We start from the raw sequence: 16,106 nt of genomic DNA on the forward strand, positions 1-16,106 counted from the left end.
GTATTCAAGCACATTCTTTGGATATAAACAGAACAATGTAACAGTGGTGGTTAGTAAAACCAGTGGAGTTTAAAAATTTTACATGCAACGTAAAAAACAATGACAGAACTTCTCTTCTGAACAGAGAAACTTTTGCTAGAAACTAAGCAATAGTACCAATTTGTCCAAAGGTGCACTCGCCTTTATATTACTACTTGAAAGATTTCAGAGGGCAGCACTTGAATGCATTTTTTTTATCACTCACGCTAACGAACTTCGGTTACACATTCAACCCGTCCAGCCCGTGCAATTGTCTCGCCATAATCGCTGGCAGTGCGCAAGCTGAGTGATTACAGCAGGCATAAACAAATTCACACTAACATAACGGCGAAACTGCAGACTGTTTGTTAATCTTGACATGAGACTGTTCAACCAGTGGAAATCTAGTACGCTTGCTAAGCCTGAGATGAAAATCCTGGTTTCATTCTTTCAGCGCGCATACAAGAACATGTAGTTCCCCTCTGCCTTGATCACTACAAAACCCAAGATAAACGGCGATGCGTTTGGACATACGAAACATGTTCACTCATCTTAATGCGTAAATAATAATAAAAAAAACAGGCACATCACCTAACATAGAAAAATTCCTGGCGGTTATACGGGCAATCGCGGGCTTCAAAAAGTTTGGCAGGGGATCTCGCACCGTCCTTCAGCATCAGACAATGGTAAGTATTCTGAAGCACAATGCGCAATTTTTTAAGTCACTACCACCCACCCAACCCAGCGGGTGGTTCTGTGGTTGCACGCACAGAACCGGGAGGATTGTTGCACAGCTGGCACACACCACGGCAGCTGTCACCAGCTGGCACACAGCATTTTGAATCAGCTATAGCGTGACTGCGCAATGGATGCTGGCGTGGATTCAAAAATTTTTCGGTGCTTAACAAAATCATTGCAAAAGCACATATATTCCCGATGAACAGTTTAGAAGCTCTACAGGCGAATTTCAAAATGTATTTAAGACAGCTCCGCTGCTGCTATTGCCACTGCACAGCGTGCAGCGGATGTGACGGCTGTGCGGCCTCGACGTCAGAGACATCAGAGGCCCCGAAGGCCACGCCCCCATTGGAAAGTAGACGAAACAGAATAGCACGTTTCGGTTTGTCTACTTTTCCAAAAGCAGACTGTTCCAAGAGCAGACGGCCGCCCCATTTTTTTGTTATTCGCTTATCACACTGCCTGCCATACTCGAAATTTTTCTTCAAGACCGGGCACGTTGCACCAACAGAAACCAGAGTAATCAGCGTTGCCAAACGCAAAGTTCGCTCAGCGCAAGGTTCGTTCGGCAACGCTGACTACTCTGTTTTCAGTTGGCGCCGCGTGCCTGGTCTTGAAGAAAAATTTCAAGTATGGCAGGCAGTGTGATAAGCGAATAACAAAAATCTGGGGCGGCCGTCTCCTCTTGGAACAGCCTAGCAGACGACGGCAGCAGCGGCCTTTGCTTAGCGCGCATGCGGCTACGCTCGCCGAGTTTGCCGTCTCACTCCATCACGAGGCGCTGACCGACCGAACGGTCAACGCTCCGGTGCTATTGGTGAAAAATTGGGCGGGTGTACAATTGGGGAGATTTTAAAAATTCAGATAACTGCAGTCCAAGGGCTATCAGGCACAAAGCTAATCACTTTCAGCTAACATAAAATAAAGTTGTTTTTTGCAAAACTGGTTGCTTCACAAAATTCACACCCTTATGCACAAATCCAGTACTTTGTAATGGATAGCTCCAGTCTAGGCATGCTCAGAAAACATGCAACTATGCCGTGGTACCCAATTATTTGATGTGCGTCAAAATTTTTTGTGCATGCCTCAACAAGTCTTTGGCTGTGCTAAGGGCACATGGTGGACACTGTAAGAACTGATGTGAAAATTGTGAATACAGTATCGGATGAGCAGCATTTAAGGGGCCATTTCAGCAGTTCTTTTCACTAAAAAATTCAATGACGAGAAGTGTAACAGTGTTAATGTGTCAGCATTCTTTGGCAAGTCGGCCCGTAATGAAAAAAAGGGTAGTACGTAATACATGCTAAGTAAACACATAATCAGACAAATTAACATGCGTAATTATGATTGACTCGTACCTTCTGACCCGATAGGAATAAAAAGCGTGACGTAATGCACTAATTGGGTATTTAAAAAAGGCTTTGGAACGCCACATTTTGTTGTCACAGTGCTTATATTTCCCCTTGTTAGATGTCTTTCTAGCAATGCGTTTGTGCTTAGTGAAGCCGGCTTTACAGGGCTGGATTTAAATAGCTCAATTGGGATTTGTTTGCTAACGCATGAGACAAATACAGAGAAACTTAGTGGGTTGGCCTAGATACAGGAAGCGCCGATTAATATTAGACAATACAGGTTCACTGTTGACATGTCGACCTTTTGGGTACAGCTTGAAGCACATCGGCAATGAAAGCAATACAGCTGTTCGTCATCTAGAACAGTCAACGTCACGCACGGCACCTGCCAACTGAATACCTCTATCCCACAAAAAAAAGAAGCGTTCACAACAGATAACAATGCTGCGCACCACTATTTCAGGAGTTACGAAGCACAGCACGATATTTGGCTTTTCACAACTGCCGGTAAGAGGCTCACCCACCAGCAGTTGCTTGGCAGAGCTGGCACACTACATTCCAATTCCCGGACAGAACGCAGACAACTTACCAGCAGTCAAATTACATGGAACGACACAGAGACTGGAACGACACAGCGGCTCCCACCGCAGGCATGCCACCGCAGCCGAAAGCCTCGTAGCACGCATGTTAACGCAAGCCGCAGTTTCGCAAAAAGCTACTAATATACTGTTATTAGAAACTTCACGCAATTTAAAAAGGAAACAAAAGCATATTCAAAACTGGAAAATTGTGCAATACAGTTGAATTAAACCAGTGTGCTTGCTACAATACGAAAAAGAGCGGCGCCGGCATTATCTTTTAGTTTAGGTAGTACTACACGCTATTTTTCGTCTTAAAGGCATTATTGAACGTATTCAACCAGTGGGAACATTGTACGCTTGATTAGCCTGAGATGATAAGCTTTGTTTGATGCTTGCAGAGCGGATATACGAACACAGTGCCACTCCGCCTTGGTCGGTACGAAAACCATAAGGTAAGCGGCGATGCGTTTGGGCATGCAACCATGCTCGCTCAGGCGTCGAGCACACCGTGATACGTACATAAAAAGCAAAAAAGAAGCGAACACATCAAGTCACGCAGTAAATCCTTTGACGATGAAATGGACGATCGCAGGTTCGGAAAGTTGGGCTGGGAATCTCGCACGGTTTCTCAGCACCTCACAATACAACGGCTTATGAAGCACACGGCGCACTTTCATCACAGTCACCACCACCTACCCAACACAGCGAGGGGTTATGCGGTAGCACAGCTCAGCGAAACTTTACGGCAGAGCAGCTACAGCACAGCACAGCTTGTTAATCGCACACAGTGCGCGACATTTTCCTTCGCTCAGCGGATCGGCTAGGCTAGGCTAGAGCGTGACTTGGCAATAGATGCGGGCGTGGATTCAAAAATTTTTCGGCGCCCAACGTAATCATCTGAAAAACGCACATGTTCCCGTTTACAGTTTAGAAGTTCTACAGGTAAATCGTCAAATTTATTTGGGGTAGCTCCGTTGCTGCCACTGCCACTGCTAAGCGTGCAGCGGATGTGACGGCGGCGCGCCGTCGACGTCAGAGATGTCAGCGGCCCCGAAGGCCACGCCCCCGTTGGAATGTAGACGAAACGTAATAGCGCCGCCCGGCCGTACGGCTCGTGACGTCACCGCGTTCTCCCCCGCGCCCCATTGGGCCTTCTGGACTCACGTGGTGCGTGACGTGAGGTGACGACGTTGCCTCCGGGCGAGGAGCCATCGCCCCTCCGTGCCCCGCGCCGGTGGGTGCGGGTTTCCGCTACTACCCTTTCTACACTCCTCCTCCCTTAATACTGTCACCACCCCGGTTTCAAGATGGTGTCCGAATCCAAGATGGCTAGCATTCTAACCACCTTAAGCTAAGCGGTTTCGCCTACCTTTCATTCCGCCTCCAGCTCCTCCAAGAGCTTCTGAAGGCGGGCTGCGTGCTCGTCCGTGTCGTCGGGCTCCCCGCACCCCAGGTCCAGCATGTCGGCGTCCCCATCGCTGGAGGCGTTTGCCTCCTCGTGCTGGGCAGGGGCCGGCTTCAGGACGGCCGCTTCGCAAGACTGCGACCCCTCCCAGAGCCTAAGCGCCTCGGGGTTAGGCCTGGCCGGCGGGGCCTCCGCCACCGGTGAGCGGCCTGGTCGGGCCGCTGGCACCCCTCCCTCCTCGGTGGGCACACCCGGTCCGACCGCGTTGCCGCTGCCCGCCGGCGGGGCCAAAATGGCGGACCGGTACGCGGGGTCCCGCTGCATCCGGGCCCGCACGGCAGCCACGCTGGTAGGGTCGCCTCCGTCCTCCAGGTCCGGCCCGTGCCCCGTGAGCGCACGGTGCTTCGTCTCTGACACCAGCAGCACCCCGCAGTCGGAGCAGTAGGTGGCCAGCGGGTCCGGAGCCACGACGCCGTTGGGGAAGCGGGCCAGGTAGTCGCGCGGCGTGTGGCCCTGGAAGACCCCGGGGACGAGCTCCAGGGGCAGGCTCGGCTCAATGCGCAGCTGCGCCTTCCACGGAGCCGAGCTACAGTAGCCACGTGGGGGGATACTTCCCTCTTGGGCCACCCACGTGGCCACGCTGCGCTTCTTCCGGGGCTCCCCGCTGCCCCCCAGGGCCGGCTGATGTCGAGTGTGCTGCGCTGGTCCGCGGAAATTGCCGTCCCGCAGCGGATCTGGTTGTCGCGCGGGGCCCGTCCCGTGGAGGGTGCTCGGGCACCGCGGTTCTCCCAGCTCCGCCGCGGCGCGTACGACGGCGCCCCTGGTCGCGCTGCCTCGGCCGCACGTGGCACCAGGTCGTCCCATGTGGCCGTTGGAGCGCCTCCGCCGCCGCCGGGCCTCTCCGTCCGCTCAAACCACGGCCGGTAACGCGCGTCCCGGCGGTGTTGGTTGAAGTCGGGCCGGCTCCTTCGGGTCCTTCTCCATGGGCCACGTCCGCCAGTGCTGCCGCTGCTGTTGCTGGGTGGTGGTGTCGGCGGGCAGTTTTCCATTTCTGCTTCTGACGGCTCGGCCGCTGGTGCGAGACTGATCCCGCGGGTTGCGGGCTGGCCGTTTCTTGTCTTGCTTGGGAGGCGTTCGCCGCCAGGGGGTGACTTGGCCCGCGATTGGGTGGTGACGTTGCAGGCTCCTCCCTTATTCCCCAGCCGCCCGAGTGCCGCTCAACTGCCGCGGGCGATTTCGCCGTCCCCGTCGGGTGTTGTAGCGATGAGGGGCCGCTGCGTTCGCGGGGGGTGCTTTCGCTGGGTCCTGCTCCTGCGATTCCTCGGTGCTGCTTGCCGTTTCTTCCCGTTGGAAGTACGGCTTAAGCTTCCCCACATGAATGGGCCGAGTGATCCGACCGGTTTCGGCCTCTCGAAGCACGTAGTTGAAGGGACACTGAAGTGATTTGTAAACAATGCGGGATTACGAGCGCAAACTGTAGTCCGGAGTCCCTGGGCCCTGTTTCGACCACTCTGTGCGCGTTTACGCGAATTTATTTAGTACAAAAATCAATTTGAAAATGCTGTCCTCCTCTCTTTACGCTCGCCCATTTTCTGTGGCGTTTTCATGTGACGTCAGCAGGAGAGCAGCTGACAATTGGCTGCGCTACTGCACGGCTCGCCGACCTTCCGCGAACGAGTCAGTCGGCCGACCGTTTAGTCCGCCGCCGCCGACGGGTCGTCGCAATTCGTTCGATCAGTTGAAACTAAGCCACAACACGTTTGGGAATGGAAGAATGCGCCTTTCTTTACTTCGTTAGTTTGTACACTGTATCTAGCTCCAAGTCAAGGTCGCTTCACACAGGCGCTGCACAAGCGCACATGCGACGCTTCGCTGACTGGTACGCCAGTAGGAAAATATAAGGCCTCTTGAAGGGGGAGAAGAGTGAGCGAAGTCAATATAGGTATTAAGGAAATAAAATCAACTGATATTTTTACCGTACAGCGTAAAACTAGGGTGCGGGAAGCACTTTTTTGCGCTGGGCGAACAAGCAGAGCGGTCAGGAGCACGACTACGCATCTGCGAACGCTTTCCCGTCTACGAAATGCAATTGCTAGACGTGAGCTATTGTGGAAACTCGGGGGACGCTCACTGCACGAGCGCAATACACAAATAGTCACCTAAGCTGCTTGAAATACTAAAACTAAATAAAAGTGTAAACTGGTTATACATTATATACCTTAATATTTTCCATTGCCGCCAGCGGCCCCCGTGGCCTAGTCGTCTAGTGTGCTAGGTATGTCACCGCAAGTGTTTTGCCAGTCACAAGTTCGAATCGCCGCGGGTACGTGCTTTTTTTTTCTTTTGAGTTAACTTTTTCGTTTTTCGCCGGTGTTTTCTATACTGAGTTCACCTTTTTTTGGGCCGCAACGTTCATTGCTCCACGAACTAGTCCACAGAACTCGCGCAGGCTGGCACTGCCGCGCTAGCGAGTTCTCGTTGGCGTGCTGTTGCCATAAGCACCGACTGCTTGCGGGCAGTGGGCACAGGCCAGAATCAACAGACCATGGCCTGGTGCGAACACGCTTTTTACGATACAGGCATGAACGAGGCAAGCTCCAAATATGGGGGAAAAGCGCATGCATTTGAGCGTCTGCGGGGACGCGGAGGGCGTTCATGCAATGCGTAGGCCTCAGATAGTGAATGCTACGATTCCAAGCCGTCCTGGGAGGCTTATCTTATGCATTTTACAGCCGACAACATGGCAGAAGCGCGGTACTACGATAACTGGGATATTGAGAATGCACATCCAACGACGCCATCGAATGTCAAACATGTTGTTTTACAGACCGAAACCGAAACCGAAACTTGTTTGATTGCTAACCTTGGGCATCGTCCAATCACGGCGCCCCCTCCTCCCAACGTCACAGCTTAGTTTGTGCGGCCGCCGCAAACCGCGCATGGTAGTTTTTCTTCTTTCGCGCTTTGTAAAATAATTACCGATTTGTCAACCGGATAAACGATGAAAAGTGTGCTAATTTGAGCCAGTCTACACAGTGCAAGCAAAAACGGGAGCTTGACAAATTTACTTCAGTGTCCCTTTAAGCTGCGAGACTTTCTTGGCCACGACGAATGGTCCGACCCATTTGGGCGCGAGACTGGCCGCGAAGCCTGCGTTTGCGTCGCTGAGTGCGTGGTTCCGTCTCAGCACTGTGTCGCCCGTTTGGTACTCCACGTTTCGGTGGGCGCGGCCATAGGTGACCTTTTGCACTGCCCGAGCCTTCTCCCTGTTCTGGTTTGCGGTTGTGATGGCGATTGCCAATCATTCCCGCAGCGCCGCGCGTAGTCGGTGACTGCCGTCTGCGCTTCTTTGTTGTCGAGCCGTTTGGCCAACACTGTGTCCGTAGGCGTCGGTAGCTCTCGCCCGAAAGTGAGGAAGGCCGGTGTGAAGCCGGTTGAGCGGTTCTCGCTTGTGCGTAGCGCGAAGGAGATGGCGTTGAGACGTTCGTCCCAATCGCGGTGGTTGCGCGCTTAGGCACCGAGGAGTGGCTTCACATCCCGGTTTCGGCGTTCCGTTACGTTGGCCTGGGGGTGGTAGCATGATGTGGTTTGCTGCTTGACCCCCATGACGGCGCACGAGTCCCGAAAGTCTTTCGACGTAAAGTACGTGGCGTTGTCGGTAATCAGCCGTTTCGGGAATCCGTACCGACAAAACACCTCGGACAGCTTTTGCAGGATTTCCTGCGCCGTCGCTTTGCGCAGCGGGTAGATTTCTGCGATTCCGCTGAAGTGGCATGTCACCACGAGCACGTACTTGAACCCCAGTTTGCTGCGCGGCAGCGGGCCCATCAGATCGCACGCTAGGATTTCCCACGGCTTCGTGCTTACTATGGGGTGCAGCAGGCCCGGCGGTTTGCCTCCCCTCGGCTTGCGCTCCTGGCAGACGTGGCACGTACTTACATACTTGCACACCTGGGCTTTCATGCCCGGCCAGGTAGCGTACCGACAAAGCTTTTGCCATGTCTTTTCTTAAACAACAGCGCAAAAGACAAGGACTAAGAAAGAAGCACAGACAAGCGCTGACAAACAACAAAAAGAGTTGTTTGTCAGCGCTTGTCTGTGCTTCTTTCTTAGTCCTTGTCTTTTGCGCTGTTGTTTAAGATCAGAATGAACCAACTGGCCCCAGTCGAGACGCTAATTCAGGCCATGTCTTTGGTGCGCTACCGTGACCGTCTGCGTCATGATAGTGCTGCAGCGCAGCCCGTCGGAGTCCGCGAGGAATTACGGCCTTAAAGCACTCGTCTGAGTCGTCTTTTCCTGGCACATATTTCAACAGCACTCCATCGCTATCCAGCAGGAAACTGTCCAGCTCGCCTGCCATACCGGGTGCGCTCGGGCTCGCCCCGCCGGCGCTGTGGGGTTCTGAGTCTTTGCTGAGGCTGGCGACTGCTTTCCGGCAAAAGTCGTCCGCCCTCTGGGCCCGCAGCAGCTCCCTCCGGCTGAATGCTACCTCTAGGGGGACCCTGGTTCCCACCATGTGCGCCTGCTGCACGCTTTCGGGTCGCGTATGCTCCCGCGCTTCGCTGCGCTTTTCTCTCGTTGAGAGGGGTCGCTGACCCTCGGCCTCCTCTTCGGCCTCCCCCGCCGGCTGTTCGTCGTGTACTGGTACCCGTGACAACGCGTCGGCTACCACGTTTGTGGCCCCTTTTCGGTATCGCACCTCGTATTCGAAGCGCTGTAGGGTCAGCGCCCACCGCGCGAGCCTTCCGCTCGGCTCCCGGAGACGAGACAGCCACGTCAGTGCCATGTGGTCGGTTTCGTCCGTAAATTTGGTCCCCTCTATGTACATCTCAAACTTTCGCAGTGCGTAGATGATGGCCAGGCACTCTTTCTCCGTTACCGAGTAGTTTCTCTCAGTGGGCGATAGTGCTCGGCTGGCGAACGCCACCGGTCGCAGCTGCTCTCCCTCCGTTTGGAGGAGCACGGCTCCTATGCCGAGGTCGCTCACGTCCGTCTGTATCACAAAGGGCTTGTTGACGTCCGGCAGCTTTAGCGATGCCGTGTCGGCAATGCTTTGTGATAGCCGCCGGAAACTGCGCTCCTGCGCTTCTCCCCACTCCCAGGGAGCGTTTTTCCTGAGTAGTTTTGTCAGGGGCTCTTGCAGGCGTACACAGGCCGGAATAAACTGACGGTAGTACCCTACCATTCCGAGGAATCGGCGTACCCCGCTGACGTCCTTCGGCGCGGGGAATTCCAGGATTGCCTGTAACTTCCCTGGGTCTGGGGACACTTGCCCTCGCTCGACCTTGTACCCGAGCAGACTCACTTGAGTACTGCAGATTTGGGCCTTGGATGGGTTCAGTGTGATTCCCGCCGCCTTCAATTTCCCCAAAACGTCCCTCAAGTGGCTGAGGTGCTCCTCGAACGTGCGGGAGTACACGACGATGTCGTCCAGGTAGGCGAGTGGGTGTTGCCACTTGGCATCTCCAAGCACCCGATCGATCAGCCGCTGGAATGTGCTCGGACTTCCGCACAAACCGAAAGGCATTCGGACGAACTCATACAGCCCCCGGTGGCACGTGAATGCAGTCTTGATTTTTCGCCCGGTCGCATCTTGACCTGCAGGTATCCCTTGCTGGCGTCCAAGATGGAGAAGTAGCTAGCACCCCCAAGGTTTGAGACGATTTCGTCTACGTTCGGGAAGGGGTACGCATCTTTCTGGGTGACTGCATTCAGCCTCCTGTAGTCCACGCACAAGCGCCAGCTACCGTCTTTTTTGCGCACCAGCACCACCCGGAATCCCCACGGGCTCGTTGAGCGGCGAATGATCTCCTCTTTGAGCAACTCATCCACGCGGCGTCAGTCGCCTGCCGCTTGGCGGGGCTTACCGGGCGGTAAGCCCCGCCAAGCCCGAGGCCCAGCCCTGCATTTCCAGGGCTGGGCCTCGCCCGTGTCGATGCCGTGCTGTACCAGGTTGGTACAGCCCGGCTGCTCGGTGAACATCTCTTTGAACTCACCCAGCAGTGACAGGACGCGATCTCGCTCGGGAGTGGACAGCTCACAAGCGTTTGCCAGGAGCGCGCGTAATTCCGTGATCTGTTCCTCCCGAGCAGGCGGGGGCTCCGTCGCCGCTACGAGCGGCCTGGGCGGCCGCCCCGCGGCTGGTTCTCCTCCGGGCGCATTTGCGGGTGTGCCGCCGGCGCGGCGCTCCGGCGCGGCGCTTGGCGGCTCCGCCACCGCCGGTGGCTCGGCGAACGGCACGAGTGACATAAGCGGGGGTTCCCGATAACCTCCCATGCCGATGTCGATCGCGATGCCGGTTCTGGACATGAAGTTTCTGCCCAAGACGACCGGGACCGTGAGCCCCGGCAGGTGCACGAAGCGCATTCGTCGCTTCTGCCGATTCCACCGAACGGTGATGCGCACGTCGCCGCCCGACCGCGCCTCCCCGCACGCGAGCTGGAGGGGCTTCCCTCGGTCGCGTAACCGAACGGCGTTTCGCCTGAGGTGGTGGACGACTTCATCCCCTATGAGCGAGGTGCTCGCGCCCGTGTCCAAGAGCGCCTTAAAGTCCTGCCCCGCGATTGCGAGGTCGATGAATGGTGCAGGCGAATCCGGCGCGATTCCGACCCGGTAGGCTGTCGGCGCTGTGATGAAGCCGCCGGTGCCTTCACCGGCGGCCCGCTCCGTTTCCCTGACCCGACGGGCAAAGGCGAGCTATGTGACCAGGTTGGCCACAGCCGTAACACCGTATTTCACGGCGTGGTGCCCGATGCTGGGCCGGCGCTCGGCGGCCGTTGGGCCCCGCGCCGTCGTCGTTTGGTGCGGTGGTCGGCGGTGCCGGTAATTGCCGGAGCGGTCGGTTTGAACCACCGATCGGCGCTCTCGAGAAGTCCGGGCTTCCCGACTCCGCGCTCCACAGCCCGGATAGGTACGGATGCAGCGCTCGGTCTGAAAGTGAGAGCCGCGTTTGCTGCTCCCGGATATCCCGATCCGCCTGCCCGAGGAGCGCGCCTCCGTGCCAGGCGCAACTAGGTTCGAGCGACTCTCCCGGTGGCGGTGGTGGCCGATACGCGCGAGACGCCGCGATTGCGGCTTGCACCTTGCGCGCTTCTGTGGCCAGCTCGTTGAGGTTGCGGCAGCTGCAGCCACGCAGGTATAAAGCGAAGGTGGGGTGGCTCTGCCTAACGACGCGCTCGACCCGCTCCGCGTTCGAGGCTTCCGGGTCGGCGTACTCGTATAGTTCCTGCATTGCTCGGACATACTCGAGCAGCGGTTCATCGGGCGCTTGCGTACGCAGTTCGAGCTCCCGGCGCATCCTCGGTTTGTAGTCGTACGGCAGGAATTCTTCGCGGAACGTCGCCTGAAACTCATCCCACGTGGCCGCTGTGCAGCCGACGAGTCTGTGCCACCGCGCAGCGTCCCCCACCAAGGCCGCGGGCAGAATTCTGCTCAGGGCGTCGCTGTCGCTGCAGCCGGTCGCCTGTCGGTAGCGATTCAGCGCCACCAAGAACGCGTTTGCGCTCGTTTGGTCACTGCCGCCGCTGTACGTCGGAACCGGCATATTGACGCAGGGCCGGGCGGCCGTACAGCCTGCAGGGCCTGCTGAATCGCGCTGGCGAGTGCCGTTGCGACACCGGCGGTGTTTGCTGGCCCTTCCGTGCGCCCACTTACCGTTTGCGGGGGCGACTGGATCAGCATGTCCGGCGCGGCGTCGTTCGTCCACGGCACCGTGGGGTCTGTCGGGCGCGCCGCCCGTGCAGCTTGGTAGGGCCGTGCCGATCGGCCCGGGGTGCTCGCTGCGTTTGGGGAAGGGCGCGCGGGGGAAGGCGTTTGCCTCGTACGCGATGGGCGAGCGCCCGGTGCCGGTCGGCGCCAGTTGCTCACCGTGCCCGCGAAAATGCGCGGGGGCCGACTGTGCGCGCTCCGCGCTCGTGACTCCGCCGTAGGGGGGGTGCTCCCGACTCACGTATGCGTTCGCTGGTGGCGTGAGGAACGTCGGCCGGTGAAGGGTTTCCGCGGCCTGGCCGGCGAGCATCATCAGGTCGCACCACTCGCTGGCGTTGCCTGCCATATTGTTCGCCTTTACTGCGTTTGCAGACGAGGCCCCACGTTAGGGGCGCCAAAATGTTGCGTGGGTTTGACTCGGACGGTCCTCCGCACGCGGCTTCCGTGTATACGGGCCGGCGTGAGAGGCAGGCAACCCAAAGGCAACCGTCCAACAAGCAATGGCGGGGTTTAAGGCCCAACCACATGCACGCGTAAAACCGGCGTACTCGCGCAACGACGTAAACCGGCGTACGCGCGTAAGGAGCCGGCGTACTCCGGCGTACGCCGAATGCATTGGTACGCGCCTTTTACGCCCAAGTCAGAACCCGCCAGATATCGACGTAAACTTTCAAGCGTACGGTGTTGACATCGACCTCTGGCGGTGGTGATATCTGGCCGTCTGGTCGCATATAATTGATAAATAAACTAACGTCATTATTATTTATGTAATAAAACTGAGTAATTTCAAAAATGCTAGTGCTAATTGATAAATTTATTCGGTGTCATGTGATCTGCTGGTCACATGACCACAAGCCCCCCCGGGGAACCGCGCCGAAATCGAAACTTCTGGTTTCTGCGTGCGGCTGGGCAATGTCGGTCCTATCGACGCAGATTGAGAACGAGGTTTTAATATCAGAAGTATTTGTCAGGGCGCCGCTTTGGCAAGCGGATCACCCGCAACACAAAAGCAAGCCCAAGAAGCGAGCCCTTTGGGCTGAAGTTGCGGCTGCCGTGCTCCCGGGAGGTCCTCGTGGAGGTATGTGCGCATATTCTGTCTCCCGCTGTCGGCTATTGCTGTTGGTCTAAATAATTGTCACCTCCTTCATTCTCAGTGTCCGCTGTACAGACACGGTGGAAGACCCTGCGCGATAGATTTCGGAGGATTCTGAAAAATATAAGGGCGGAGGAGCGGAGCGGAAAAGGTGTCGAAGATGACGACGACGAGATCGAGTATGACGAGGAGGACGAGAATGGCACGCAAAACTCAAAACGTCCGTCGTGGTGCCATTACCGCCAGCTGACATTCCTGCGAGACCAGATGGAAGGACGGCCGTAAGTGACTATTGCATTAGCGTTTTCACGACGGGCTCATTCAATTTTTTGCCGAAAGGGTGCTAATCGTGCGAGGGCATACCTCGTGCATACGCACAGGGAGTTCGGTTGGACTCTACCGAGTTTTCCTTTAGATAATAAGGGCCTGTTTAGGGGCTGGCCGCTACAATTTTGCATATAAAAACAAAACTTGTTCTTTAGATGTGCTACACTTCATATGCTTATTTATTTAGTATTCAACAAGCACAGATTAAGCTTAAAATTATTTACTTTGTGTATTTACACTGCAGTAAAAGCTCCTTAGTTTGAGTAATGAAAGTTCCAAATAATGAAACTGAAGAATAACAGTACAATGCCATTGGTATACCGAGGCCATGCGAACAGTCAAAGGGGTCGTGATCTGCAAATGTGTGATTGCTTCAGCTTGAATTTCATTTCCTTGAAGAACCATTGTGAACATGAATCCACTATATCTTAGCAATTCATTGCTTCTAGATTTTACGAGATGTCTACGAAGTACTCTATACTCGTTTTGAGGCGCATCTCAAGAGACCATGCTGGGAAGGCTGGCAAAGGAGCCAGATACCTTAGACACTAAACCACTGGCACAAATTTTTCTTTTCCAAACACAGCATTTATTTACATAGATATACATATATACATGATCCGTTGGCATGCATGAGCTTGCACTGTGTATACAAGGCACCAAACAGCTTAGTGAAGGCTTGCATTCATATGAAAACTACCCTGCCGTTTCTTTGAAGGACATCTGGAAACATGGACACCCCAGCGGAGAACGAAGAGACTGCAGAAAGTCTCCTCTTGGGCATTTGCGAGTACAACGAGGACATTGATGAAATGTCCTTGCCAGGCCCAACCACCGCAACGTCCCTGCCAGTCCCATCCACCGCAGCACTGCCAGGCCCATCCACCACAACGCTGTCTGCAGTGCCTGCCTCCTCCCCAGATCGGTCTTGCCAATCTACGCAAAAAAAGAGAAAGAGATTAGAGGAGGTGGTGCTGCAGCAGCTGGACAGTGTGAATGAAGAAATCGCTGCACACCAAAATAAAAAACGAGACCCCTTAGAAACATATGCGCTCTCATTAATTCCATTAATTGAAAAGGTGCCCCCCGAAAATATGCTTAAGCTGAGAATTAAAATTCTCCAGGCAATTGAGGAGTGCCAGTAGTGCTCCTGTTTGTTACTGTGTAACATTTTACTTGTTTGCCTACTCGCCTACTACTTTTACTCATTTCCACCATTTACTACTGCATGCTGTTATCGTGATTCAGTGATTGTTTTTCTTTTCCTGTGTGTGTAAAACTATTCTAATCCAGTATTTCATTATTCCAGTATTTATCTTTGCACTGTGAGCCTCATCTTCATGTCTTATGTAAATAAACTTAATGCAAACTGCTCAACTTGCACCCTCTCACCTCAGTTCTCTCGTCAGTCATGAAAGCCACACAGATCAAGGAATGCGTCTGAGTATGCAGATTACACACAAAGGTATATTAGAACTGAAAAAAGTGTAATTAATACGTATCATTTGTCACTAAATTACCAGATTTGTGAACCTGCCATTTGTTTACAATTAGTTTCATTTACATTGGTGAATAAAAGCACTTTGTGGAATTGTAAGCTCTTACCATGAAGGCCGGGCTGGAAGAAGCTGCTTCACTTGTGCCTGAGCAGCCGCCTTCGACACGCCTGGCTGGTTCCACTGCCAGGGAACCTCTCCGTCAGGGCTGCAGGTGTACGCTGTGAAGAGGTCCCGTACAGCGGCCGCATTCAGGTTATAGTTCCTTGCCTGGGTCGTCTCCAGGTCAAAGAAATGCGGCTCCCCATCATCCACTTGCACCCGCTGAATGTTTTGCCGCCAGCGTCCTGCAACAACATTACCGAACTGGTCCTCTGTGTCAACATGTGCTGGCCTATTGAGGACAGTCAGAAAGTTGTGCAAGATGCAGGCGGCTTTAATGACAAAGTCCACATTGTCTGGGAGCAAGTGGATGGTGCGAAGCAGTATCCTCCACCTTGCTGCCGTGATGCCGAAGGCGTTCTCCACACACCGTCTGCAGGGAGAAAATATGTAACAGCACTAAACAGTTTGGCCCAAAAATAAGAACCTTTCAGCCCTAGCCTTGCTGAGCATGTGTTGTTGCAAGTGTAGCAGTGGATAAGAATTTACAGGTCAATGGAGCCTAATCTAATTTTAACGTACGGTAAGCTTTAGTGTTCTCACTGATGGCGTATGTAAGGTGAAAACGGGTGAAATGAAAAAAAAATAATAATCAACGCTTCCTGTGGCTGGAATCAAACCTCGATCCCCCACGTTATGAAGTTGGTGTCTACCCGATCGCTCCATTTTGACATCGTTGAGGTGGTTTGCATGTGGAAAGGGGTGCTTGGACGTGCAAATTTAGACAGAAAGATCCTGCACCGCACCTTGTAAAGAGGACTATGCCTTAGGGCCTTCTGTAGTTTCCAGATAAAAATCCCAATAAACAAGTGCTAGGAAAAACTCAAGCGATACCGGGCTCTGCTTAGCCTGTAGTTGAAGACAATGCGGTCATCCCGGAGCTGCTTTGCAGGGAAAGGCCGCATGAAGTCTTCTCGCAGTTGAAAGGCTTCATCACCCACAAACACGTAAGGCGCAGTCACTCCGGTGGCACCCGGAAGGCGTGCTGGAGGTGGGGTGTTCAGCTCCCTGTTGTGCAGGGCTTTTCCAAGCTTGCAGTTCTTAAAAACCCCACCGTCGCTTTGCCGGCCTTCGGCGCCAACGTCAATGAATACGTACTTGTATTCACTGTCTACAACCGCCATCAGCACAATTGAAAAGGTGTGCTGAAATATGAAGGACACTTGAAATCAGAATGTGACATAACTATGCCTTTATGATGCCTGCACACAGTATAGCAGGCTGCTT

The 16,106-nt window shown here is 54.4% G+C and overlaps 1 protein-coding gene across 1 annotated transcript; it reads left to right on the forward strand.

The window, feature by feature from the left end:
- The first annotated feature begins 12,317 nt into the window (after nt 1–12,317).
- LOC144153063 (uncharacterized) lies at nt 12,318–14,820 on the forward strand. Its single transcript, XM_077684710.1, has 3 exons — nt 12,318–12,879; nt 12,956–13,175; nt 13,940–14,820. Exons 1-3 carry the CDS (start codon nt 12,594–12,596, stop codon nt 14,364–14,366), a joined length of 933 nt encoding a protein of 310 aa, XP_077540836.1. The 5' UTR covers nt 12,318–12,593; the 3' UTR covers nt 14,367–14,820.
- Nucleotides 14,821–16,106: the final 1,286 nt, after the last annotated feature.

The sequence above is a fragment of the Haemaphysalis longicornis genome, unplaced genomic scaffold (genome assembly GCF_048455015.1).
Source record: "Haemaphysalis longicornis isolate Haplotype H1 unplaced genomic scaffold, Haemaphysalis longicornis Haplotype H1 scaffold_9, whole genome shotgun sequence".
NCBI classification, from domain to species: domain Eukaryota; kingdom Metazoa; phylum Arthropoda; class Arachnida; order Ixodida; family Ixodidae; genus Haemaphysalis; species Haemaphysalis longicornis.

Excerpts from the sequence above, each read along its gene's own strand:
- LOC144153063 (XM_077684710.1), top strand. The coding sequence starts at position 12,594 with ATGCTAGTGCTAATTGATAAATTTATTCGGTGTCATGTGATCTGCTGG. Across the intron at positions 12,880-12,955 it reads CCCGGGAGGTCCTCGTGGAG|TGTCCGCTGTACAGACACGG; the intron begins GTATGTGCGCAT and ends CTTCATTCTCAG. Across the intron at positions 13,176-13,939 it reads GACCAGATGGAAGGACGGCC|GACATCTGGAAACATGGACA; the intron begins GTAAGTGACTAT and ends GTTTCTTTGAAG.